Source organism: Populus trichocarpa, chromosome 5 (assembly GCF_000002775.5).
Source record: "Populus trichocarpa isolate Nisqually-1 chromosome 5, P.trichocarpa_v4.1, whole genome shotgun sequence".
In the NCBI taxonomy this organism is placed as follows: domain Eukaryota; kingdom Viridiplantae; phylum Streptophyta; class Magnoliopsida; order Malpighiales; family Salicaceae; genus Populus; species Populus trichocarpa.
In genome coordinates this window covers 983,159-1,010,825 of record NC_037289.2, presented here as the reverse complement: position 1 = coordinate 1,010,825, position 27,667 = coordinate 983,159, and the positions used below count along the sequence as shown (strand labels likewise).

General features: G+C 32.0%; 4 protein-coding genes across 18 annotated transcripts; 2 read left to right on the top strand and 2 right to left on the bottom strand.

The window, feature by feature from the left end:
• Positions 1 to 418: 418 nt before the first annotated feature.
• Positions 419 to 2,163, bottom strand: LOC18098573 (probable pectinesterase 55). Its single transcript, XM_006382315.3, has 5 exons — positions 1,934 to 2,163; positions 1,569 to 1,728; positions 1,224 to 1,415; positions 685 to 917; positions 419 to 578 (listed from the first exon to the last, which is right to left on the bottom strand). The coding sequence occupies exons 1-5, from the start codon at positions 2,161 to 2,163 to the stop codon at positions 419 to 421; spliced, it is 975 nt and encodes a 324-aa protein (XP_006382377.2).
• Positions 2,164 to 4,957: 2,794 nt separating this feature from the next.
• Positions 4,958 to 5,640, bottom strand: LOC18098572 (B3 domain-containing protein At5g26805). The gene has a single exon (XM_006382314.2). It carries the CDS (start codon positions 5,575 to 5,577, stop codon positions 5,044 to 5,046), a length of 534 nt encoding a protein of 177 aa, XP_006382376.1. The 5' UTR covers positions 5,578 to 5,640; the 3' UTR covers positions 4,958 to 5,043.
• Positions 5,641 to 6,884: 1,244 nt separating this feature from the next.
• On the top strand, positions 6,885 to 14,826 carry LOC18098570 (pentatricopeptide repeat-containing protein At5g66520). 15 transcript variants are annotated; one of them, XM_052453160.1, is made up of 7 exons: positions 6,885 to 12,022; positions 12,112 to 12,168; positions 12,249 to 12,345; positions 12,502 to 12,969; positions 13,215 to 13,444; positions 14,120 to 14,224; positions 14,408 to 14,826. In XM_052453160.1, exon 1 carries the CDS (start codon positions 6,897 to 6,899, stop codon positions 8,892 to 8,894), a length of 1,998 nt encoding a protein of 665 aa, XP_052309120.1. In that variant the 5' UTR covers positions 6,885 to 6,896; the 3' UTR covers positions 8,895 to 12,022; positions 12,112 to 12,168; positions 12,249 to 12,345; positions 12,502 to 12,969; positions 13,215 to 13,444; positions 14,120 to 14,224; positions 14,408 to 14,826. The 15 variants fall into 15 exon arrangements, with proteins under 15 accessions (XP_052309120.1, XP_052309122.1, XP_052309117.1 ...); XM_052453162.1 differs by lacking the exon at positions 12,249 to 12,345; XM_052453157.1 differs by having other exon boundaries at positions 12,112 to 12,345.
• Positions 14,827 to 23,877: 9,051 nt separating this feature from the next.
• Positions 23,878 to 25,477, top strand: LOC18098569 (transcription factor bHLH149). The gene is made up of 2 exons (XM_006382311.3): positions 23,878 to 24,234; positions 24,701 to 25,477. Exon 2 carries the CDS (start codon positions 24,730 to 24,732, stop codon positions 25,345 to 25,347), a length of 618 nt encoding a protein of 205 aa, XP_006382373.1. The 5' UTR covers positions 23,878 to 24,234; positions 24,701 to 24,729; the 3' UTR covers positions 25,348 to 25,477.
• Positions 25,478 to 27,667: the final 2,190 nt, after the last annotated feature.

Here is a 27,667-nt window from a genome sequence, read left to right as displayed (position 1 = left end):
AGCCATAACCTCATCTATATGTATATTCTCAGATAACAGAATCAAAAGCTTTATGAAAGTCAAGCTTAAAAATAGACCTCAAGCTTTAATTTCCTTTTAACTAACAAAATCAAAAGTTTTTTTAAAAAATATCTTTTATTTATAAAGAAATCTCTAATTTTAACTAGTATAAATAAAAAATAGAAGTACATTTGAAAAGGGGAAGTTTAAAATTTTCAAAAAGAATTAACAGTCAATTAAAAAACAAAAGGACTAACTTGTAAAATAAAACATACATGGACTAATTAAATTATAAATTAATCAAATAAATAAGTTGCTTGCTCTCTCTTGCAAGCTAGATACATGGATGTGTGAAGATTAAGGTGGGCTCAATTAGAAAGACAAATGCCAAGAACAATAGGCCCGTACGTATTCATGATCATAATGGCAGTTTGGCAAGCCATCCATCTCGGTCGATGAAGGATGATTTTGAAAATTTCTCGAGCTGACTTCCATCGAGTTTCTTTTCCCATGGAACACGCTTTGAAGTATCTGATCCTGGTCCCTTACAATCAATCTCCGCAAAGGTGAAATTACTCCTAGAAAAAATTAGCAGTAACACCAAATCAGAGAATACATATGTGGATTCTTCTTTAGAAATCTTAATTGATTAATTATTAAATAAGTGCAAAATCAATAACTTACTCCTGTCCTGGATATTGCCAAGCATCCCAGCCAAGGGGCCGAACCACTTCAGATAAAAACGTGCTTTGAAATATCACTGTTGCATATGGTCTATAAGCTCTCCCAAGGTAAGCTTGAAAACCTTGAAGTCCGGTGACAGTGCAATTACTAAATACGAAACCATTAGTCTCAAAAGGAAATTCTCGACCTTGAGCTGTTATAAAACCATCACCAGTGACATTTATTGAGCAACCCTGCATGAATCATCCATCAGACACATTATTTTATGGTTCGATTTAATTTCTTCAATATCTAATCAAGTATATATATATATATATATATATATATATATATATATATATATATATATATATATATCCTTTTGAAGTATTATGTGACTTATGATTTTAGTTCGATACATTTTCTTGTGTTATGCGGCAGAGGAGCACTTAAGGATTAGTTGAACTATAAATGAGATGATTTTGTTGTTGAGATTCCTTCTCGAAAAGGAAAAATGAAATTCCATACATAAATAAAGATTATTCCTTGGCAAAACTTACCTCATAAAAAGATTTGCCAACACCAAATATAAAATCTACTGCTCCTTCAATGTAGCAATTAGAGAAGTAATGGCGGCCTAGGGCATCCCATATTGTATCTTGAAACCCTAGAAAAGCACAATTATAGAAAGCAGTCTTATCTCCATAAATTACTGCTGAAACCGCCGGAACTGCACCGAGGTTAAATGAATTCTGCCTCGTCGGTAAACAAGCAATGATTTCATCAGTTTTATTATTAATTAGTCGGTAAACAAGCAATGATCAATCATAAACACAAATTTTATTATTAATTAGTGAAAACGATATTGCTAGTGTATGATGAATTGGAAAAGCTGAAACTATTACCTTGAAGGTTATACCCTTTGCAACAATATTGGTTGGTCGTGAGGCAAAAGTAGCGCTAAGATCAGTTCTTTCATGTGCATCATAAGTAATCGTTGTGAGGCTGCTATCTTGTCCTTCAAGAAAAATACATGGCTTGTCAATTGGAATGGCTACTTGTTCTCTGCACATGATTACACCATAATCCATGAGATTACTTTTCTTTTCATGAAGAAATTAAAAAGAATAAAATAAAACCAACTACATATATACTTGATTATATTGCTAGTGTGTGTGTGTTAACATGGATGAAGAAAGCAAGGTTCAAGAAGAAGAGCTAGCACATGCTAATGAAGTTAAGAAAAGATTGCAGAGAAAGAGCTTTTTACGTGTAGGTGCCAGGATTAATTTGAACTTTGATCCATTGATCATTGTTTGCTGGGATGGAATCAATGGCTTCTTGAATCGCTCTAAAATTTCCCATGCCGGATTGATCAACAACTATGGTAATTGCAACTTTTGACCCATTATTCCCAGGCTTGCAGTCACTAACTTGGGAGATCCCACGAGAAGTGATGATAAACAAGGTGACAAGGATGATAAATAGTGGATGCTCCATCTTTTGTGAAATTGAATGAGGAGCTTTATATTCTTGCGGAATATATATAGTTGAAATTGATGAATAAGGGGACTATTATGAGCATATAATTATAGCTATATTCTCGCTTTGATTTCCATTTGAAAATCATAAATGAGGTTGCCATTTTATAGAAAGGAAAATCACCTGTGGACAATAATTATATTCTGCTTATTTTTTACCAAAATTCGGAAATTGTCAATTAATTAAGTAGGTTTAGACACTGCTCGCTAATTCTAAATCAAATTAAATCAAATTTTCATGCCTAGGAGGTTCTCTAAGTAGCTAGTAAAGGTTGATTAAGCATTTGTTTAAAATTATGGTTTCGGTTCAAAATATTTTCATTTAAAAATATATCAAAATGATAATTTTTTATTTTTAAAAAATTATTTTTAAAATCAGCACATCAAAACGATCTAAAAATATTAAAAAAAAAAAATTTTTATAACCTCACATTTCCAAACAACATCTAAATCTTTAAATCAACATGTTAAGCTTTCTTCTAGTCAGAGAGCACCAGATGTACAAGATATTTATATTACAAATTTGATATCAGTTAAACTTAAATCATATAATTTATAGAACTAATCCATTTGTATCCACAAAACTTGATACACATCTTAAAAAATTTCATGAAACACCAATAACGTTCTCTCTTTTCTCAAAAAGCCAATCAGGCTTTAATTCGGAATTTTTAATACGAGGCAAATATGGATACGTACACACAAATTTTTAGTGTCCAATCATGATATGATCAAGCTTCTGGTCCAGAAATCTGAAATAACAATGCAGTGTGAAATGCTGCATAAATCCTTAATTAATCTAGAAATCTTGATGTAAACATCCGGTAAGAAAAATTTTAATCCTTCTATTTTTTTTTTATAATAAATGTCAAAAGATTTATTAAAAAAACTCATGCTAGTCAATTAGAGGATGGCCACATGACAAGATACAGTTTTTACATAAAAAAGTACAAAAAAGAACAGAATAGGAAACAAAAAAGGTCCAACAACATGGTACCAGACTTGCGAAAAAAGGGTTGAAGTGCCTTTATAATTTTGTGAGAACAAGGCAAAATCCTCAAAAGGAATGGTTTTAACTGGATTGAATGTATATTGTTTTGTCTTGCATTTCACCCTGTAACACTTTCCCTTTCAAACCAGTAAAAAGACAGCCATGAGCCATACCGATCTGCCTATGCACTCTTCTGGGTTCTGTTTGCGATTTTGTTTGTTTTTATATTTTAAAAATATTTTTAAAAAATTTAAATTTTTAAAATTTTTTTATTTTTAATTAATATTTTTTTAATATTTTTAGATATTTTAATATCTTAATATTAAAAATAATTTTTAAAAAATAAAAAAAATTATTTTAATATATTTATAAATAAAAAATATTTTAAAAAACAACCATAATTTTCTAACTTACTAGCTTGACCTTTTTTTTCTGATCTTTCTGTCATGTTAACCAATAGACTTCCCAGCTTCACTCCTTTTTAAAACTATGTTAACGTTGACTTATTCGCTAACATATGTGCTTGTAATGGCGACATTTTATTTAAAATATTAGTATTAAATATCGAACAATTGTTACTAACACTCTATTTTGTAGTGGTAATCACGCTATCATATGGATGAGTTTATCCTCCCAACGGCACTTAAAATGATGCACAACTTATTATCTATCTATCATATCCATATTTTTTCATACGGACCGGCCAATTTTTATTTTTCCCAACTTGTAATAACAAAACAAATCATTTATTGTTATATGTATACAAATATTTCAATATTAATAAAGATTTTTTTTTCCAAAAAAGGACATGTATTTATTTTTTATTTGTGTATTACATGGAAAATTGCATTAAGATGATCTTAATACATTTAAAAAAAAAAGAATAAAAAAATTGAGTGAAAATTTCTTACAATATATTTGTTTTTTATTTATTTTTATTTAAATCAAATGAAAGAGTGTATTATAAGTTGAAGATTAAGATCTTAACTAATATTTCTTGCTAATCGTAAACTAAGAAGGAAAAAAACCAATCTGCCTCAAGATAAAATATTTATATTATATGAATTGGACTGTATTTCTACTTATATCTTTCAATTAAATCTCTTATATAGTTTTTTTTTTTTAAAAAAAACCCTTAGATGTGAAGAATACCCAATTTTTTTTATTTATTGAAATCACGCAGAACTAAATATGAATTATTTAGATCTTCGAGTGTAATTTAAAAATCGATATTCGTGCGTGGAATCCAGAGGTTGCCTGCTGATACGCCGAGATACACCGAGAAATTGATGACATCATATGCCAATATCACATCTCCCGATATTTTAAGCTTATAACATTGTAATTACTTTTTTACTAATTCTTCTAATAAACCAACAGAAAATGTGAAAAACAAGAGGCAAACTGCATAATAGAGCAGTATATAGAAGGAAAAACCGTAAGCAACACTGCTAAAACGAAGAACCCTAAAACATTGAAACAAAAGACACAGATTTATAGAGATCAGAATTAAACCAGTATAGCCCTCCCTCCAACAGTTAATTAATTAGTTAATTATTTACAAAAAACAAATCAATTTAGACGTGTAACATTTTGAGTTAATTAATTATCCCTATGAGTACTTAAAAGTTAAAAAAAAAATTCAATTTACGAAAATCATATCAAACACAACCCTAATATATCATAGAACAACTATAATTGTAGACATGGACACAACACAAAAAGAGAAAGAAAAAAAAAAGAGGCATAGCCAATAGTTGGGAATAGATATATATCTTAAATTCATGAGTAGGTTTTCGACCTACTTACAGAAATTAATTAGCTAATTAATTAACCTAATAATGGACATCAACATGGACCATCCAAAACAGATAAACATAAACAAGAAGAACTAATATTCCAATACATGCCAATTGACAAAGTATCCTTGTCACCTTGCTTCTTGACATTCTTCTTCTTCCAGTGAAGATGAATCTTGTATTTTTCTTCACCACCAACGCCGCCTTCCTTCGACCTGACCAGATATATATCATGCTTCACGCCGGAATCCAAATCTTGCACAACGATAGGGATTTGTTCTTGTTCATGACTAATCAATTGGGACACAGTTCCTGCATCCCAATACTTAAGAACATGGTCAAAAACCTGTCCAGCACTTAGCTCAATAGGACCATAGCCTCCTATTTGATTGAGTGGTAATTCGACTTTGAGCTTCCATGGAAAAAGCGGCAAGGTTCCAAGGGGATGATGATCACCACAGCTATTTTTCCTTATTTCTACCACATCAAAATTCAGGGGCCAAGGACCAGCACCATGTACCTTTTGTCGCTCCTCCTCTTCGGATTTTGTGAGGAGGAAGTGGTAATACCTAGTTTTTTCCATTGCAAAAAATAATCGAGTATGTCTCTGCGAGGGGACAAGTATTTTTATCTCTTTAAAAATAAAGGGAAGCCCTAGTTTCTGAGGCTTGCAATGGATTTTCTTATTTATTTATAGTATTTGGGTACTTGTGTTGTTATGATTAATATTGATGAATTAGTGATCTTGTGGGACATTAATATTGATGTTCAAATCATAATCAAAGACGTATTGTAGGTAATAGTGGTATAGTAGGACGGGAACTCTAAAGTCTTTCTCTTTTAATGTGTGAAGATTAAGATAATTACGTAATTGGCAAGCTCTTAATTTTTAGGATCCGGAATCCACAATTTCTTGCTCCTAGCATTAATTATGGTAAACTACTTACCAAATATTATGTGTATTTTATTTTATTTTATTTTATTAAGAGTTCTATATATTTTGTAGTTGGACTATGTAATTTGTTGCATAAAAGAAGTCTATTTATTGTGTTTTAAATAATAATTTTTTTTAATAAAAAAAATGATTCTGAAATATGAAATATAAAAATATTTGTGCACATCTTAATTAATTTGGATTTTATTAATGAAACTAAATCCATGTTTTGGAGAAGGAGAAGTAGAATTAACTACATTGTTTGCGAGTTCGTATTTAATATTGTTTTAAATAAACTATTCATAGCAGAATTAATAAACTTACCATAAATATTTATTTATAAATTTTTATTAGATTCAAATCTTGGATAATAACGTGTGAAATATACACATTTATCATCCAAATTAAACTAAGAAAAAAATTTATATTATTTTTAGAGTAAATATCTCTAGTTATTTCATAAATAAACAATACAAAGAAAAAATCATATTCAAGATGATAAAAATATCTTAATCTAGAAAATAAGATTTTAATTATTATTATTATTATTATTTTATCTATCTTTAATTATAGAGTAATTATTCAGTTAAATTAAAGATTAATTCCTTACAACAAATTAATAAATTACTTGCTCCGCTTGATGATGTGTAGAGTAAACTCGGGATCATATCCTAAACGTTATCAAACTATCTTTTTAATATATTTAATTTTTTTTTATTAAGGACAATTATTTTACAATGTATATTGGACCTTATTTTGTGAAAATATAGGGCCATTAGCCTTTTCAGATAGGACCACTAAAAGCCCATTCGATATTTGTTACCTTAATATTTGTTATAATACTTTTCAGGCCTGGGCTTTTGTTGGTGAATTTTCAGGCCTGGGCTAAAATTACTGAATTATTGTGCCTTGCTGTCTTATAATATTATATATTTTGCCCCTGGCCACTCGTAGATGGCAAAGAAACTATGTCCACAACCACAAATCTTCCCTATCATCTTGCTTCCAAAGACTTCTCAACAGAAAACAAATTCACATCCCAACTTTCCCAGAAAACAATCTTAGATCTCTTGAACACCAAAAGCAGCACTTCACTTCATCATCTCAAGCAAGTCCATGCTGTGGCATTAAGGACAGGCCATTTTCAAGACCACTATGTATCTGGTACCTTAGTGAAATGTTATGCAAATCCTCATTTTAGCAACTTGAATTTTGCCTTAAAGGTCTTTGAATATGTCCCAAACCCTAATGTTTTTGTGTTTAACATTATCATCAAAGGTTGTTTGCAGAACAATGAGCCATGTAAGGCCATATGGTGTTATTACAACATGATGGCTGCACATGCAAGGCCTAATAAGTTTACTTATCCGACATTGTTTAAGGCTTGCACGGCTGCAGAAGCAGCTGAAGAAGGGGTGCAGGTGCATGCTCATGTGATCAAACAAGGACTTAGTGGAGATGTGCATATAAGAAGTGCTGGGATCCAGATGTATGGAAGTTTTGGTGAAGTAGAGGGGGCAAGGAGAATGCTAGGCGAGGATGGGAACTCAGATGTTATTTGCTTTAACGCAATGATTGATGGGTACTTGAAGTGTGGAGAGGTGGAAGCAGCTAAGGAATTGTTTTGGAGCATGGAGGATAAGAATGTTGGCTCTTGGAATGTGATGGTCAGTGGTATGGCAAAATGTGGCATGATTGAAGAAGCAAGAGAGTTGTTTAATGAGATGAAAGAAAAGAATGAGATTTCTTGGAGTGCTATGATTGATGGTTATATCAAAGGAGGGTATTACAAGGAAGCTTTGGAGGTTTTTAATGTGATGCAAAGAGAGGAAATTAGGCCTAGGAAATTTGTTTTGTCTAGTGTGCTAGCTGCTTGTGCTAATTTGGGGGCTCTTGATCAAGGAAGATGGATTCATGCTTATGTGAATAATAATTCAAACTCATTTGATGCTGTTTTGGGTACTGCTTTGGTGGATATGTATGCGAAATGCGGGAGGCTTGATATGGCATGGGATGTTTTTGAGAAGATGGAAAAGAAAGAGGTTTTCACTTGGAATGCTATGATTTGTGGGCTAGGTATGCATGGTAGAGCAGAGGATGCAATTGAGCTTTTCTTTAAGATGCAAAAACAGAAGTTTAGGCCAAATGGGATAACTCTTTTGGGTGTCCTAAGTGCTTGTGCTCATTCAGGAATGGTAGATGAGGGTTTAAGGATTTTTAATTCCATGGAGGAAGTGTATGGTATAGAGCCTGGGATGGAGCATTATGGGTGTGTAGTTGATCTCCTAGGAAGAGCAGGGCTCTTAGGAGAGGCAGAAGAGGTTATGTATTCAATGCCAATGGAACCCAGTGCTGCTGTTTGGGGAGCACTTTTAGGGGCTTGTAGGAAACATGGAGATGTAGAATTAGGTGAGAGAGTAGGGAAGATTTTACTAGAATTGGAACCTCAAAATAGTGGTAGATATGCTCTGTTATCAAACATCTATGCAAGGGCTGGGAGATGGGATGATGTAGCAAATGTGAGGAAACTAATGAAGGAAAGAGGAGTCAAGACCAGCACCGGAATTAGCATGATTGACTTTGATGGTGTTGTCCATGAATTCAAAATGGGAGATGGATCGCATCCGCAAATGAAGAATATCTATTTGATGTTGAAAAATATGATTAAGAGGCTAAAGATGGAAGGTTTTTCACCAAATACCTCTCAAGTTTTATTTGATATTGAAGAGGAAGAGAAGGAAGCTGAACTGCAGTACCACAGTGAAAAACTTGCAATTGCTTTCGGATTGATTAACACGAAACCAGGAACAACTATCCATGTAGTGAAGAATTTAAGGATGTGTGAGGACTGTCATTCTGCCTTCAAGCTAATCTCTCAAGTCTATGATCGGGAGATAATCGTGAGGGACCGCGCTCGCTACCATCATTTCAAGACTGGGACATGTTCATGCAAGGATTTTTGGTGAGTTATGAAATGTCAGAAGCATTCTTCGAGCATCAATGAGGATAGGAAGCATGTCCAGAACAGAAGTTGTGATCCAAAGAGGGAAGTTAGCTGTCATAGTTGTAAATGGAGGTAGCAGTTCCATAATCCCGATACAGGTTCAGAAAAGATTACTATTCTCAAGTTTTTTAATCAAGCCCACCAAATTTTAACATATTGAGTAGCATTCTTGGATATGATGATTGCATTGAAACACTCACATTTTGATAGAAAAGTAACTTGCTACAACCAGAATATTTTCTTCTCAATTTGTCAGCAAGTTTAGGAGAATGAATGTTACTGCTGCATAATTTAAAATCTAGTATACTGGTTATAGTGCAGGAATTTGCTTGCAGGAGGCCTATTGAACCTCCAGGTTTGACCAAGTGCTTAGATGCATTTTCATTTTTTCAAGCTGTTCTTTATCAATCCTTGAAAGCTTGAACTATATCACACCAAGCACACTTGTCATGGCTTTTATTCAAATATAGTATTAAGCACAAAAGCATCAGCCTAAAGGCAAGACAACCATGACATGTAAATACAATGAAAGAGTAACATGAGCACTCCGCAGTTCAATACCATAAAAGTACTTAGCTGTGTGGACTGCGCATCTTAATCTTCAGAGTGCCTAATCCACACTATATGCTATAATTGCATTGCTTTGGTTCATAATTGATCAACAGCCTTTCTTAGGCTGACAATCATTGGTAAAGGCATGGTGAGTTTCAGTAGATGATCCAGAAGGATTTCCATAGTTTCCATAACTGCTGTTGGTCTCATCATCAGGACTGCCATTGTTGTTACTAGTAGAAGGACTGCTAGTTGCATTATCATTCTTGGTCTCCACCGCTCGCACTGAGCCTGTCACAGGATAACCATAGGTGCTTGCTTTTCCTTGTTGATTATTTGGCTTAATATCAGTTCCAGCATCACCCTACTGCACATTAGACAAATGCTGATTATCAGTTTTTTCTGCATTGATCTCCTTCAAAACAAGCCTCTTAGCATCAACTTGAAGATGCAAGAATGTCAGCCCTGGCACAAACATGACAACAGTCGACTTCATCATCAACCTGGGATTATCTAAGTATGCAAAGTATTAAGATTAAAAAATAATTTATTTTAAACTGAAATTAACTAAAAAAAGGTCTTTCTGACGAGTCCTTGTATTCCTTTCTAGTTTGATCAGTGGTTGATTAACATTGCTTCAAGGAAGCAAATATATAGAAGAAAAACAGCTTTTGCATAATCATGATTAGTGGGAAACTAGGATTAAAATGTGAGCACTATAAGTATAATGAAGTAATGGAGTGATTACAAATTCACAATATTCTGGCCTTATTGGAGTTTGCATTGTAGGGCTCTACTATTAAGTGCAGCACCAAAAAACACAGTTTACTGAACTGTGTATTTACTAGCTAGCAGTAGCATGATTATTGGTTGATGGCAAAACATTAAGATCATTAAGAATTTGAAAAATGAAAGCATGCAGCCTGCATATGCTCTAGGTAAATTGTAATTATGGGGTCATAAAGTTGATCTGATTGCTAGGATAAGTAATCTGATGGGTAATATGGAGCTGAAAATTGACCTTTGCTTCTGTAAATTTAGAGAAATCAGGTTCTCAAACTGAAGTGGACCTGTTTTGGGCTATCTATGATCATCCTAGGCTACAACCCAAGTCACCAAATAAGTACTGGGCTAACCCTAGCATGAACCTCTTAATCAGTCCTTAATCCATACCATTAAAACAGAGTCGTCACAAAATGAGATTATCTTGTGGTAGTTTCTGTTTGGTACGGTGATACTTTTTATTTTTTTAATTATATAAAAAAATTATTTGGTTAGTTAAATAACATGTCTTTACACTGTGTCTTGTATAAAATTATGTTTCAAATCTTAATTTTGTAAAAATTAACATAATTTGTTTTTCATTCATGGGAACATGTTTTTTTATTTATTTTATATGTAAAAATCCTCTTAATCTATTTTTTTAACGACAAAAACTTCGATAATACAAAAGGCACCTCATTATTCAATGCCCCGCAAATAAACTAAAAATAATAATCAAAACCATTTCTCCACAACTAAAAAAAAGGCTTAAACCAAAACTCATTCTCCTCTCTCAATTGCCCCCAAATTTCCCTTCACGATAATTAACTCCAAAAATGACCAATTTGTCAATATATACAATATCATGGACCAATTTTGTCCAAACAAAATCCAGTATAACTATTAAAATAAAACAGACCACCTAGTACATGCCACTCAAAATCAAGATCAGTTTAACTACCAAAAATATTAAAAAAAAAAAAAAGAGAAGGCCAAGTCATGACCATGAAACTACTATCCCCTTCTTCTGCATCAAACCCCAGATGGGCTAAATCTCTCTTCCTTCACTTATAATCCAAAAGGGTCAGAACCCATCTCAAACTCTACCAACTTTTTCAATGGAGGTCAAAAAATTTATTCTTTAATAGAAAAATGGTAGTGAAGGCACGTATGAAGGTGGAGCATAAGAATGAAACTGAAGTAAAATGAACTGAGTGGGGTAAGGTATCTGCTGTGCCTTTTGATATGGATGGAGTGTTGTTCAATAGTGAAGAGCCTTTAAGAATGGCAGGTGTTGATATTTTTGCTGAGATGGGAGTTGAAGTTACAGTGGAGGATTTTGTGCCATTCATGGGCACGGGTAATATATATTTGGTTCTTCAGTTTGAGATTTTGTGCTTTGATACAGTGATTATTTCTTGTTAGATAATAAGTGATTGGATATTTGGTTTCAATTAGCGAGAATTTCAATGTTAGCAATTCTTTTTTGTTTCTTGAAAAGAATCCAAATGATGTCATTTGATATTTAGAGGACTTGTTGTATAATGTTGTCAATGGTTCTGTTTTTATTTTCTGGAATTTGGTGTTTGAGTGACAGAAATTTGATTGTTTGAGATGGAAATTTGATGGGAAGGAGCTGCAGTTTTACTGCTGAGTTTATTCAATGTATTAGTGAAGCAAACTACCTACGAGGTGTTGCAAATGTAAAGGGTGTTAAGGGATTCGGTCCTGATCGAGGCGGAAAAGAAATGGTTCTGTGAGATATATCTAGATAAGGTTTGATTAGTGTGAAAGATTATATATCCGAGTTTGTAATGCAGTGTGAGTTTGTTTTGTGATGCCCAAAGTCCTTTCACACATTGCAGTATGCAAAACCGAATCCCGGAATTGGATTTCCAGGTGCCCTTGAACTCATCACTCAGGTATGAAACTGCAACAATCCAGAATTTGAATAATGAGATTGTGTTGAGGCTACATTAGCATAGTGCCTCCTGTATGACAGTGTAAAAACAAAGGCCTGAAAGTTGCTATTGCATCTAATGCTGATCACGTATCAAAGTGGATGCTAATTTAGCTGCTGCTGGCTTACCAGTATCAATGTAAGCTTACCTATTGTTTGTCCCATTTGCCCGTTTCTCTAGCTCTTCGAATAGTTTTACAATTCCAAATTCCATTTTTACATTTAGCTGATAGTCACTGAAATGCTCAGTACTTTACCATGGAATATGTAATGCTGAATAATAATTACATTTCAGAATTGTATAATGTTGAGTGTGGAGACAAACTCACACAATCCTAGCTTTGATGGGATGGAGACAAGGCTTGAAGAAAGGAGTTAACAAAGGGCTAAAATCATGGCTGCAAATCAAAGGAGGATTTGTGGTGATTTTTTGGGAGAAATCATGGATGAAAATGGGATGCGTGTTCCCCCATTTTCAACTATAAATTGGCACCATATGTATGAGCAAAGTAGAGCCAATTGAGAGGAGAAACAGAGAGCTAGAGAGAGCTGCCTTGGCAGCAGCTTGTAGTGGCAAGCTGAGTGAGAGAGATGGGAGTGGAGTTGAGTTGAGTTTCTTTCTCCTCCGTTGTTGTGTAGTTGTAGCTTTCTCTATACCTAATAATATTGGCTTCTCTGTGGATGCAGCCAAGTGTCCAAACCAAGTTAAAATATTGTATTCAGCCTCTGGGCGAAGATCAAATCGATCCTAACAAATAAGTGGGTAATAGACAGTTAATCCAAAAGTCTACTTTTAATTGAGAGACGATTCCCTTTTTATGAATAAAGAATTGGAAGGTTTCTGTTCTGATTATTTTGTTAAATCTTTTTTATCAGGTTTGATGCTATTGTGTCAACTGATGCTTTTGAGAATTTGAAACAAGCTCCTGCATTTTCTTGGCTGCATAAAAAATCTTGAAGTTTCCTTTCAATTAACTTGGTTTGAAAACTTTATTTGGTTACTTGCAGGGAGACTTATTGTAGCTGATACGAACAACAGTCTAATCAGGTATCTGGACTTGAACATGGAACAAGCTGAACTTCAAACTTTGGAGCTGAAAGGAGTAAATCCGAATCCTTGAAGCGTCACAGGAATCAATCATCAGCTGACACAGAGACAATTGAAGTTGATGGTGGTTCATCCAGTGAGGGCAACCTGTCTCAAAATATCATTACCTGAAGAGTACCATTTCTCAAAGGTCTCCTAAGATCCAACCTCGTTAATATTGTTCCTTACCATGTTTCATCCTTTATTTTTTCACTTTTGTTGCATATCATAATTGATGCATGTGGTTCCGATCAGTAAGTTGTGGATCCATCATAATTGGGCTTGGTGGATAGCCATGCAGGGATGTTTATGGAATGATGGGATAGGTTTAAGTCCAAGAAAAAGGAAAAAGCTTAGGTCATGTAGGGTGATCAACCTAACAAAAAAGACCCCTAACTTTCAATCTAACAATTGAATCGTGCTTAAATTTTACCAGGAGAATCTACTAGCCCAATTCTATAGGGGATCAGTTTTTTGTTGCAAATGATCCTCAAATTAGGCCTAGAAGGGGTTGTCCAGGCTAGTTTTGTTATTTTTCCTCTTTATTATAGATTTCTTAGTTTGTTTAGGATTTTTTTTTTTCAGGTTATTTAGTTTGTCTAGGTTGATATTTTTAGGTTTATTTAAGGAGTTATAAACCTATTTAATAATAAAAATTTGAATTAGAGTTTTTGTGTAATAACTCTATTTAGTAGAATTCTATGTTGCTTGTACCTGTTGTTGTTCTTGTGTTGTTTCCATCTATGTCAATAATCTTCTCCTTTGTGAACTCAACTGCTGGAAGCACGCAATAAATTCGTTGTTGAAACTGAACCCAAAAATGCAGTGCTGATCGATCCCTCTTGAAGGTGAGTTATCTAGGTTCAGAAGGAACTGCAAGCCTTGATTTCAGAAGATCCACTGCCTCTTCTTCAATAGGAAGAATAGCAGGGTATGCCTTTATTTTTTTGCTGTGTAGTTCAGTTTGATAGCAAAACACAAAGGTTAGCGGATATATATTTTGTGTTCCAACGATACATTTTTAAGGAAATTCCATTTAGAAAAACTCCATGCTAAGCTTACAATTTCCTGTTAGTTTTTCACCAAGAAATAATCAGTTTGATTCATTTTTCAGGCTCACTATTGTAAGCAAGATGTGGTCTGCTTATATCAATCACTTGTCTGAGATACCATTCCAAGAAGAAGTTTCAGACTCTACTGGTCTACCCCATCAGAAATCACACTTGCATATCTTGTGAAGCCCAAATCTTCACCGAACAACTTGCAGCTACCAGTTACCAGCTGACAGCATTCTCATGCACATGCATTGTAAGATTTTTTTGGTACAATTTTGTGATATATTTTCCATGAAACATGGAAGTTGATTGGATGAAGCAGTTTATCTCAGTAAATCAAAGAAAATGACATTTTCATTGGATTCGAAGATGTCAATGGATTGTCACATGTAAATGTTTGACATTTTGGAAGAGAGAACATCGATGTAGAGAACAGATATCATTGCTTTTTTTATTGAGTTTCTTTTTCCAACCTTCACAGCTGTTCTCCCTTGCAGCCTCCCTTTAAGTAACGCTAATTATTCTAGAAACCATGGCATATTTTATCCATTTCTGATTTCCTACAATCTTCCCTGGCCTCTTCTTTATAGATTGCTTTCTTGGACTTGGTGGGTTAAGTATAAAAATCAAGCACGTTAATGCCTAAACATTTCTGTTTCATTGCACGGATTTAGCAACTTCACTCTTTATCTGATCTTAAAGTTGACTTAGGATTTGTATTTGCTTCAACGAAATGCTTAAATTGATGTCTTAATCAAGGGAGACAGGAAAAGGTCAAAGTTTTTCTGCATCAGATACTTACACCATTGGTTTATATTCCATTTATTTCAAAGATACATGTTCAAAACAGTTATTACTTGTACAGTGTCAACGTTTTAAATATCTGTGCAGAAGTTTGAAATATAGGGAATCATAGATATTTCCATTTGATGCTTCAAAACTGTCACTCCCTTGTGATATCTTTATTAGCGGTGTGGTGAGTTGAAGTTATTGATATCAAAGTTTTATTGATTAAATAATTATAAATTTAAATTTTATTATTTTTATTTTAACTAATAAAAGTTAAATATAAGATAGGGTAGGTTTATATAAATTTCAAGTCCTATGTTAAAGAATTATATATATAAGTAATATCTTGGAGCATCATATAACTACTTAAGTTTTTTAGTGAGATGGTCTTTTGATATGATATCATAGTCTTATTGAGTTTGAATTTCATCAACTCCATTTTATTTGATAAATTTTAAACACAAGGTAGTGCGAGCACTTGTAAATTTTAAGTTTAAAAAGTTTTTATTTAAAAAAATATATTAATTAATTATATAAATTATATTTCCAAACTAAAATTCATTAGGAATCTTCAAGAAAAAGCTATAATTTAAAACTATTTTAAAACTCATCTTTTTGAACTGAACCGTGAGAGCTACCCAATGATAAACACTTGCTGTGGTCATGATTTGTCGTGGTTTCATTTCCTTAAAAGTGACGATGGCATGGAGTAAACAATCCAAGGAAGGATCTCTCCTCGGATGGTAGAATCGAAGCAACAGCTGCATGAACTGGACGTGGTACTGCTACGGGAGTCACGGCCTGTTGCGATTGCCCCCTTTAAGTTTTATGTGGCCCCCATATATCGCTGGATCCCGTTGACAAATCTTGTTCACATGTGCACTCAAATTATCAATTTACACAAGTGTGATATTAATCCTAGTGGTTGTCCTATTTATGGGTTTGAGCTTCTTCTTCTTTTCATTGCGTTTTGTTATTATTAGATTTTGAGTTTGAGAAATAAGGTACGAATTTTATCGTAATTGAACTTTCAATTAGTGTATACATAAGATCTTAATAGTGAATACGTACTTTGATCTTATTATTGAAAAATAAATTATGATAACCTAACGTTACTTACTAGCTAGATAGAACTCAAATTCTTATATTAATTATTTAGATTTTAGTGGCATTTAAGATATATTTTCTTGTTAATTTTGTTTTGAAATACTTTAAAATTATTTTAAAAACAATTTTATTTTTATATTATTATCTTCGTCTCTTTAACTAAAATATGATTTTATTTTTTATATACATGTCACATCTATCTTGAAATATTAATCAAACATAGTTTCATGGTGAATTTGACTCCCATATTTTTAGTTTTTTTTCCTATGATCAGACGCCACTTTGTGATCAATATTGATAATTTGTCACATGTAGTTGCTTAGCTTAAGGTACTGACCTAAGTGATGAATTTCTATGTCATCATTTCATTACTAATTAATTAATTAATTTAATTACCATCAACATAATTATAATGTTTTGACATAAACAGAAGATTGATTGTCCATCAAGGCAAGCACTCGTGCACGTTTGATTGGCTAAATGATGCCGGTGCAGTCAATTATTTGAACCTGCGTAGTATTTTATTCTTTAAAATTTCACTGTCGGCAAAGAGAAGATTAGCCTCCTATGTATATTATGCCTAGCAAAGAAATTTATTAATGGATAGAAAGTACCTTTAGTTAGCCCCTAATCATGTATCATGTGACAAGGATCAATGTGTGTATAGCCAATAATTAAGGTTTTAAACACAGTATTAATTGCAGTCCAAGCTGCCTGCCTAAAACGCGTTAATCCATCCTAATCTCATGTTTATCCTTAACACAAACATTTTATCCTTATCAGTGATATTAATTAAATCAGACCACTCCAGCAGCGACCTGACCAGCTTATTCAGCATCTAATTTATGTTGAGTTTCAAGTAATAAATGACTTGCATGAAACATAGTCAATCGAATAGATTAATAAACTAACATATGACTTAATTAATTAACCCAAGTAATGTTTTTTTTAAATTAACCTGAGTCTTGGTTCGAGTAATGGGCAAAGCTGGATTTTAAATATATGCTATTTATAAATAAAAAAACCAATTTATTATACTAATTAAACTAGTAAATAACAATTTCTGATATCAAGAATTTTTTTAAAAAATTATCATCTAAAAGCGATCTCTTTTTGTTTTTTTTTATATTTTACAATCATGTGGTAATCTTTTCCCAGAGAATACTATGAGATTCATGAACATTTTATTTCTTATAAATTATGTTTAAGAAGTTAAATATATGATAGAATAATAATTTCGTTTTTCGTTTTAACAATCAAGGCGTTCCTTGATCAATTTAATTTCGTGTACGAATTGTTTTTTTTTTAAACAAGATTTAAATAGATCATCCAAATTCAGAATCATGCTTTCATAAATAAATAAATAAATAAAACATGTAAAAACTCAAAAGTAGGCATGAGAGTCAACCTAACAGTTTACAACAGTCGGTTCTGTGACTAAAAAAAAGATGTGGGTTGCTTTGTCAAATCCAAATACTAATAAACAATGGCCAATGAAAGAAGAAACCATGATTTTAGAGCAAATGACAAGAATTTATTATTACTTAATTTAAAATCCCATGTTAGGGAACAATGAACCAACATTAATCAACGTTGTTTGTCTGGTATAGTCATAGGATTTACAAACCCCAAAAAATCCAGCTATTAAAACCTAAATTAAAAATACTTTAATTTGTTGACAGCACTAAACTAAACCCTAATTGGATGATCCGTAGGAAGTGGTTAAGATATGGATAAGTGAGAACATAAATAGTTAGACAAGTACCCAATGAACAGATATGACCAATTATTAGGGCAAATCTAATAGATAACAGCTTTGATAATCCAGTTAGGCCAAATCTTGTATGATCATGCTTTAAAGTAAAAAAATCTCATTTTATGACTGAGATAACTTCAGGTTTTGCGACTGTACAAGTAACCCTAGTTTTTAAATCAATTCCAACAGCAGAAACATGTAAATCTATGATGCTGTGCAGAAAATCCTCATGGCAGAAAACAAAACTGACCTTGTTTAATTTTGTCTACTACATGCCCTCCTCTTGTCTATAAGATAACTTTAAAAACTTGAAGACCATTGCTAGATTCTTAAGAACTTGTTTCATTTGGGGCACTTGCTCTGCTTTGGTAAAGGCCAATATCATAAGATTTACATCAAATTAATTACATTACTGAAAAAATAAACTTCTGGGCCACATAGAATTTGCCCAGTAATTTTCATTTAATTGGCTATAATTGGTGGTAAAGAAACTGAACTTAGATAGAGAGATTGGGAGTAATAAGAATTTGTAGTATATATTTTAATATTCGATGAAAGACCTTAGCCGTGGTTCAAGTGATTCGTGGAAGATTTTTTTAATATTATTAAATTCCATTTTATATTGATTCTTCATTGATGACATTCAAGCCTGTCTCGTTGAAGGAGGCAATCTCTCTGGCATGTCACAAGTAATGGGGCTATACTGATTCTCTCAAGACTTTTTTTTTTTTTTTTTCCCGTTCTGTGACCCATTACATCACCAGTCTATTGCATGTTAATTGTCTTTTTTTTTTATGACCCTTGAATTGCTTAAATGGTAACATAATTAAAGGCTCTATTTGCATATATAGCCCTTCTCTTCTGCTTTCATGGTATCTCTTCCTCCCCCATGACATATGACAGATACTAATACTTGTTTCCAGAATACAGGTTTCAATTAAAACCCTAAATTGATAGATGAATGTATGAATTTTTCAAAATAGTTAATGTTTTTGCTGAGTATGGATATCTAAAATTCATATTTATTGGGTAATAAATATTGTTTGACCCGACTTTGATATATATTATTTTTATATTAAATAATAAACAGTGTTGGATATACTGGTTGGTTAATCAAATTTTTTATCTAATAGATAAAATATAAATATACTAAAAAAACAAATTGAAGTTTATTGTTTTTTGTTTTTCAAGAGTACTATAAGTATTATTCATATATAAGACTTTGTTATCCAACTCATGATTTTAAATCGCAGTTTCAATCGCAGTCGTGGATATTGGAGTTGTATGACGAAGGAAACAAGGAAGAATGGGGATTGATCATCAATTACAATTAGACAACAAAAGAGAAATGGAATATTGATCCAATTTCAGGCTGCATATCAAGAACAATGGACTAATTGGCGGCAACGTGGATCAAACTTGTCCACGGCACTTGAAGGTGAGTTGTGTAGAAGAAACCTTACAAAAGAAAAAATAAATAAAATAAAGAGAGGACAATAAAATAGAAGAAAGTGCCATGAAAACAACACCATGCTTTCCTTTTCTTCTTCTTTTATTTTCTATTTATGAGCATCACACCCACTAATCATTGCTGAGAATAAAAACAAAATTCTTTTAGCCCCACAACATAACCACCAAGTGGAAGCCAACACCTTGCTTTGTTATCCCATTAAAAAATTTCACATCATCAATCAATTTAACAATAATAAACCCATAAAGAAAAGTGGAAAAGAAATAATTTATTCTAGGATGGCTAGCACAGTAGTATAATATATAGTTTATCCCCACAGTTTAACGGCCTTGCAAGTAAAGATAAGGGAGGCAGATGCTTCTACGATATTTTTCTTTTCGTTTTATATAAAAAGCTAGATCATGACATGCATCCCTGTATAGGTAAATATGTGAAAGTATCGTGAAATTTATAGGTTGTAGAATGGAAAATGAAAATTGAATCTCTCTTTCATGAACCCTAGTAGATCGTGTCTACTTTTCATGAACAGTGACAAGCTTTAATCGATCCCAGTCAAAGTACAGTTATAGCCTACAAGGATGGATCTTCAGTTGAAGAGTGGAATATTGAGAATTTACGAGATTATGGTTAAAATTATATTTCTCATAAATATGTATGATCCCTTTCTCTATTTTTTTAGGCTACTAATTAACTCCATTTATGAACACTTTCGTTTCAAATAACAGTAGCATTTAAATAATTACACGCACGTTTGGATCTATCACATCTGCAGATCTGAGGTATTTTAAAAGTGAGGGAGTATTAAATTTGATGGTTGAAATTGAGTTACATTTAAAATACTTAAATTTTATGGTGGATGACTATTTTTTACTTTCTATATATTACTTATTTATTGATTATTTATTTATTCTATGCTTCTTCTTTTTTTATACCATAGACACATTCTTGAAAGTTATTCATTGGTGAGCAGTCAATTTCAAAAATTAAATCATGAGGAAGAATCTGTTAACATAAAATCTACAAAGTATGAACTTTCTACCGCTTGCCTGCTACACTGAGTGTATTTAATCTATATATTATTCATTTATTGTTTAATTTAATGTTTGAGATTTGTTGTATGGATTGAACTTAGGATTTTTATTCAGTAGTTGAGTTTTAATATCTCTATTATCGTACTAATTTGATAGTTGAGTTTAAGTTATATCTAGAAAACCTAGAATTTTATGATGGATGTTTCATGTTTACTTCATGTATTACTTAATTATTTTTTATTTATTTAATTTATTTGAAATTGATGATTCTAACAAATAAAGATAATCATAATCATAGGTATATATATATAAAAACAATAACAACACTCATATCTATTTAGGAGATATTCTCGAGTGCATGATTACACATAAACATAGACTCTCGATCTGTCAGGGAAGAAGAAGAAAGAAAATGATTAATTTAACATTAATGACTTTGTATTATTTGGTGAACAGCCAGGAGTCTATTACCACTGAGTAAAATCTTTAACTCAACTTGCTCGTTTGAAACTATATAGTGTCTATAATAAGAACATTAAAATACATAAGTTGATTAATTAGCGAAAAAGATGATTAATTAGCGAAAGATGTTCCACCTGCAGTCATGGTTGACGTGGAAAACCAGAAGCACCAAACGCTTGCTAAAGTACCTTAATAAAATGATTACATTGCACCCAAAACAAGGCTCTATCCATTTTAGTTGACCTAATTACACTAATATACATCAAAATTCATCTGTCTTAATTTGTAAGCAAGTTATTATAAATTACGATGATTGAAACCACACGCCAAGATTAATATATACTTCCCTTTTTTATCCATAAATAGAGATGAAAATAATTAAGATTTTGGTTGTGTAAAATATTGATGTTTAGATTCTTGTTTGCTTGGACAAGCAAAGTTTAGAGTACTTAATTAATTTTGACAGTAATTAATATTTTTTTATCTTCGTATAGAAAATAATACAAATTAAAATAAAATAGACAAAATATTATTTTTTTCATTTTTGTCCCACAACAATTTAACATAATTAGATTTTAGATTGTTGTCCACTAACATTAATATAGTTTAATCAATCAAAGTTGAATGTCCTCATGCATGACGCAGTCACTATATATATATATATATATATATATATCCAGAAGAATGTCTCTCATTTATTATAATAGAAATCATCAAAAATATGCTCCTAAGTTGAACTGATGATCAAGCCAAGTCGCACTCTATCTTGTTTCTAGAAGAAATTCAAAGCTTGAATGCAATTGATCTTGTTTTACACATTTAACTTGTTGAAAAAATTTGAAGCCAGTAATATGAATTAATTCCCTATTTTTTTCTAAGCCAATTGAATCACTGGGGTAACTTTATTCTAACATGTTCAATTTCAAAATATTCCTTTTCATGCATAGTGTTTATTGCTACATTAATTAATTTCATGCCGAAAACACTAAAAGTATGTGGTTAGAAAGAATAATATTAATTAATATAAATCAACTTGGCTTCTCCAATTTGGATTCTAAACTAACTTCAAATTCTTGTTGACTATTTGGTGGTGTAAGGCCAATGGAAGTGATAATTAACATTCAAGGAGGTTAATTCCAAGCTAAATGATGAGAAGCTTAAATTTTAGAGTTGTCTAAAAATTAAGAGCATGTTTGTCTATTTTTATTTTTTAAAGTAAATTAAGAAACATTATTTTACATGTTTTTTTCGACCCAAAACATATAAGCAAAAACTTAAACAAACAATATCTAAATAGACATGTTCATTTGAATTCACCCAATAAAAATTAATTATTTATTATTATTAACTCATCCCAACTTTGAGTGATCCTACCTGATGAAATCCCAAAAAAATTTAAGTAGTTTATAAGTAAGGCTTATGTGTTGGTTAATCTCTTAGTCTAGCAATCTAATTTATTTTTTCTAGTTAAGATGGTTGGTGGCTTGTACTTGATGCTTGATCTATGGTGGCTGGTGGCTAGTACATGCAAAATTTTATTTTTTTATAGTTTTTGAGACTCTCAAATGCTTAAGTATTTTTTTAAATGAAAAAAATACAATAATATTTTAGAGAGATAGACTTTGAAAATATATATACTAGAAATATTGAGAATAAAAAGATTGTAAACCTAAGTTTGAAGAAGTTTTGAGATATTTATTGCCCATAAATCTTATTTTTTTGTGTAAAAAAAGAATTGAAAAGTCATTTTATTTCTATGATATTTTGTGTTGTATTTCATTTAAAATAATATGTATTAAATTAAAATAAAATATTGAGAGATATGTGAAATTTTTTTTAAAAATTACTGTGAGAATATTGAACTTAAGAATTTGAACCTATTGTTTTGGACTATTAAGGGTTTTGTGCTCGCTAAACTTAAATTCATCACTATCTATTTAATAATATATACCTCAAATCAATGTAATCAATGTGCTGCAACTAAATTAAGTTGGGATGATGGATGATATCAAGCAAATCATCCAGAGCGAATTGACTAAATGCATATATTGAAAATATATTAAGTCAAAAGGTTAGGTTTTTAATTTTTTGACAAAATTTGCAAAACAACATGCAATCAAGTCTATCTCTCGTGAAAAATAAGACTTTAAACCATGAATGAACTCCATAGATTAATTATTTTAATTATAACTAATTAATAACAAAAGCTACTACTATGATATAAAAAAAAATTAAAAAAACAAGTACATTCTCCCTAATAACCATGTAAATCAAGTTAGGGCACTTCATGATTTTTATTTTTATTTTTTGACAAAATTTACAGAAGAACATGTATCATATTGTATAGGCAATCAAGTATATAACTCCTGTGAACATCAAGACTTTAACCCATAAATGGACTCCATAGATTAATTATTTCTTAACTAATTCCAAAGCTAATACTATGATATAAAAAAAATAACAAAGACAAGTACGTTCTCCCTGATAACCATATAAATCAAATTAGGGCAGTTCATAATTAATATCACGGGTCAAATCAAGCCGGACACTCCATTGACAATTACAGTTATTTTTTTATAATTAAAAATATTCTCAAATCAATTTATGTATCAATCAATCGTCAAAAAAAATCAAGAATGCTTCTCTGATAAACTTTTATTGCATTCAAGAGTATGTTTTTCTAAATGCTAATTTTATTATTCGAATTTAGAAAATAAAAAAAAAAGAGCAAAACGTATATAAATATGAATAGTAAAAGTAAATGAAAAATAAGTAAAGTGATAAGGAATGAGAAAGAAAGAAAAAAGTAATAATAATAAGAAGAATAAATTAAAAGAAAAATAGTTAGATGGAACCTTGGAGCTCTAAAGGAAAGGTAATCCAATTAATGCGATTAAGGAAAGGCCGCATAGTTTCCCGTGACATGCTTTTATAAGTTTCCCCCATCCCACCTTCTCCCCTCATTTCCTCTCCTTCCACCCTCTTCCTTCTTCTCTCTCTCACCACCACCACCACCACCACCACCGCCACTGCAACTGCCACTGCTGCTAAACCCATTCCTTCTTTTCTTCCCCGATAACCCAAAACTCTATTGTCACAATCTTTATTCCCTTCGAAAGGTATTAATTTGATTTGCTTTATATCCTTTTGCAACAAACACCACTCAGTGGCATATATTTCCTTTCATCCCACCTCCCCCAACCCAATAGAACACCACCACCACCATCATTCACCACTCGCCGCCGCCTACCACCGTTATTTTCTTGAAAGGTAATATTGTTTTATATATATGTATTCTTTTGCGACATAGAAAATGACATTAGCTTATACAAATTCTTGATTTTTTTAATTTTTGATGCACCCAATTCTTGAATTTTGACAACCACCCACCATCACTACCATCACCCACCACCCATCACCACCGATACTCACCACCACTATATATATATATTCTCTTGCAACATAGTACAATACATTAGCTTTCACAAATTCTTGATTTTTGAATTTTTGGTGTACCCAACTCTTGAATTTTTGCCACCACCCCACCACCACTCATCACCACCACAACTCCTATTTTTGCAACATAGTACAATACATTAGCTTATATAAATCCTTGTTTGTTTTTTTTTTTTGTCTACCCATTTCTTGAATTTTGGCCACCTTTTGTATACAAAAAAAAAATAAATTCCTTAGCTTAAAATAATTACTTATATTTTGCTATATTATTGCATTTCAGGCACAAAATAAGAGGTATTAAATTTTTTTATGGCAAGCAACCAATTAAATTGCGACATGTCATCCCAACAAGAACAAAACCAACGAAGAAAGAAACGGAGAAAATTGACTCATGAAACGACAGAGAGTCACATTCAAAATGACAGCAAAAACCAGCTAACAGTGAGGTGGCGAACTGAAGCAGAGCGGCGGATCTATTCGTCGAAGCTTCTTGAAGCTCTCCGTCGGTCAAGCCGGACATCTTCTCATCCTGGGAAGAGGACTCGAGAAGTCCGAGAAACCGCTAACAGAGTCCTCGCGGTGGCTGCTAGAGGAAGAACTCAGTGGAGCCGCGCGATTCTCGCGAAACGCGCGCGGTTGTTGAGAGTGAGGAAGGTGAAGAAACAGAAATTAAACAGTGATCGTCGGTTACAGGAGAGAGAGAAGAGGAGGAAGTTACCGGCGGTGGAGAAGAAAGTGAAGGTTTTGAGCCGGCTAGTACCTGGTTGCCGGAAAGTTTCGTTTGTGAATCTTTTAGAGGAAGCGAGTGATTATATTGCGGCTTTGGAGATGCAAATTAAGGTTATGACCACTCTAAGTGAAATTCTCACCGCCGCTGGCGGCGAAGTAGGCGGTGGCGCGGGAGTTGATGGCGGCTTGTCAAGTTGAGAGCGAGAAGTCAAATATATTAGAGTGTTCGTTATGCCAGGTGTCAATTATAATTATTATTTTTTGTTTTTTTAAAGATTTTTAATTTGTCTCTTTTTTTCTATTAATATTAGTCCTTGATGTTATTGTAGACATGGATTTTTTTTTATTACTTTTTATTTTTTATTTTTTATTTTTTTCCTTTATTTTTTGAGCTTTGCTTTCCTTTTTTAGTTAAATATAGTTGTATAGTTGTTCAAAAAGAGAATATTTCCAGCTAATTTTTTAGTTTTTTTTTTAAATTAAAAGGAACGTTAAAAGAAAGAAAGAAAAAATTGTTGGGAAAATTTAATAAAGTTAAGTGGCCCAATTAGAATACTTTGTTTAGGCAAAAGGTTTTAAGAATTTAGGTATTTTTTTATATATTTTTTTATGGCAAGGTTTGAATAGAACAACAATCAAATAATCAAATTAGAGGGAACAATATTTGAATGATTCAACAATCAAATAATCAAATTTGGAATTTCAACTTGGAAAAAAGTAATTTAGATTTGTAACAGAAATAAAAGTTATTTCTAAACATGTTAAATTTAGGTAAAAATATGCTATGAAATTGCATTAAGTAAAAACCCTTTTCCAAAAAAAAAATAAAATAAATTCCCCATCTTACCATAAAACAAAATACTATTCCTCAACCTTCATGTTCAAGAGAAGGATCTGTTCTTAATTGAGAAATCCAATGAGTTTCACATTTATACAAGATATATAATTAAAAGTAAATGAGAGGATACATATAAATTAAATTACTTGTATAATTGAATAATTAGCAATATATTTGGATGAAATCTTGAATTCCAAGTGAGAGTTAAATTCTCAGTTACTTGTTTAAAATGGATTTAATTTTACCAGGCGTGAAAAAATATAGGAGATACACCATCATGGATAATATTATAAAATTAAAAGAAATATAGCAATTTGTAATATATATTACAGAGATCATAGCTATTAAACCTAGCACAGTCCTGTAGAAGATTCTACCATGGAAGCTTTGGAGCAACAGAAAACAGGCTGGGAATCTAACTTGGTTCAAGTTTCATTTCAAATGTTATTGGATTCAGTTAACTCAGTTCTAAAAATTATTTTTAATTTTTTTAAAAAAATAATATCATTTTAAAATTAATCAAATAATTTTTAGATTAATCTAACAATTTAATAACATAGATTTTAAATCGAATTAAATTCAGACCAGGTAAGATAATTATAATAAAGATAAGTTTCCATGAAAATCTAGTATAATTCTATGAATCGACTCGATAATCTGTTAATCTAAAACATGATTCAAATTATTTTAAAAATTGATACAGCCGAGTTAATTTTTTTTTCCATCAAAACAATCTCTATCTCATAGATTAATATAATAACTTACAACCTAGATCTTAAATGAGGTTGGATATGGTTGGATCCAACTTGTAAATTAACCTAAGAACATAGATCTTAAATAAGGTAAGATCTGGGCCTGGAGATAAATTCTTATGACATGGCAGGAGTGGATATTTGTGAGATACGAAATCGCATAAAATGGGGAAATAGTGGGGATAGAATGATAATTAACCCCACGAACCAAGAAAGTTCATAGAATAGGCCAAAGAGGTCTATAGTCACTAGCTAATGACCATCACACAAAAAGAAAAAAAGCTCATATCATGTGCCTAAATGGTCCTACACTACTACACATTGTCAAGTGCTACCGACCCTCCTCGCCCCCACTTCCACCAATGAGTTCAGCTTGCATGTGATATACGAACACTACTTCTTGTAAAGGAAAACCCTGCCCTTTTCCGAACCCAAAAATCCCCTCTCTTAGCTACTCATCTTCAGCTTGAATATTAAGATTATTTTATTCTTAAAATATTTTAAAAAAAAATCACACACATATATATAAGATTTTATCTTGATTGTCATGTAAATTGGTTTTAAAATAATGCGCATTGCTGGCTTAAAAGGTAAAAAAAAACCACTTAAAAAAAAAATCTTATATCACACACATTTATATAAGATTTTTTCTTTTTTTTTTTAAAAAAAAAAAACCGTATCTCTTGCTCACGAAGCAACAATTGGGATTAGGTTTTGACACCCACATCGTGGTAAGAAGAAAGACAATATTATGGTCTAAGGCAGGGTCGACTAGACCACACCCTACCCTTGTTGGGTTCTCCTTTAGGCACATCACTTTCTCATTTAAGGGCTAACACGTGTGCTAAGGCTAAAACGCAGTTGTCGATTTCAATAGAAACATGTGGATGCATATGCCAAATGGGATTAAGGAGCTAAATTGTCATGA

Coding starts and splice junctions, on each gene's coding strand:
- LOC18098573 (XM_006382315.3), bottom strand. CDS start 2,163: ATGGAGCATCCACTATTTATCATCCTTGTCACCTTGTTTATCATCACT. Junction 1,416..1,568: donor CAAAGGGTATAACCTTCAAG/GTAATAGTTTCA, acceptor CCGACGAGGCAG/AATTCATTTAACCTCGGTGC. Junction 579..684: donor TGGCAATATCCAGGACAGGA/GTAAGTTATTGA, acceptor AATTTTTTCTAG/GAGTAATTTCACCTTTGCGG.
- LOC18098572 (XM_006382314.2), bottom strand. CDS start 5,577: ATGGAAAAAACTAGGTATTACCACTTCCTCCTCACAAAATCCGAAGAG.
- LOC18098570 (XM_024601796.2), top strand. CDS start 6,897: ATGTCCACAACCACAAATCTTCCCTATCATCTTGCTTCCAAAGACTTC.
- LOC18098569 (XM_006382311.3), top strand. CDS start 24,730: ATGGCAAGCAACCAATTAAATTGCGACATGTCATCCCAACAAGAACAA.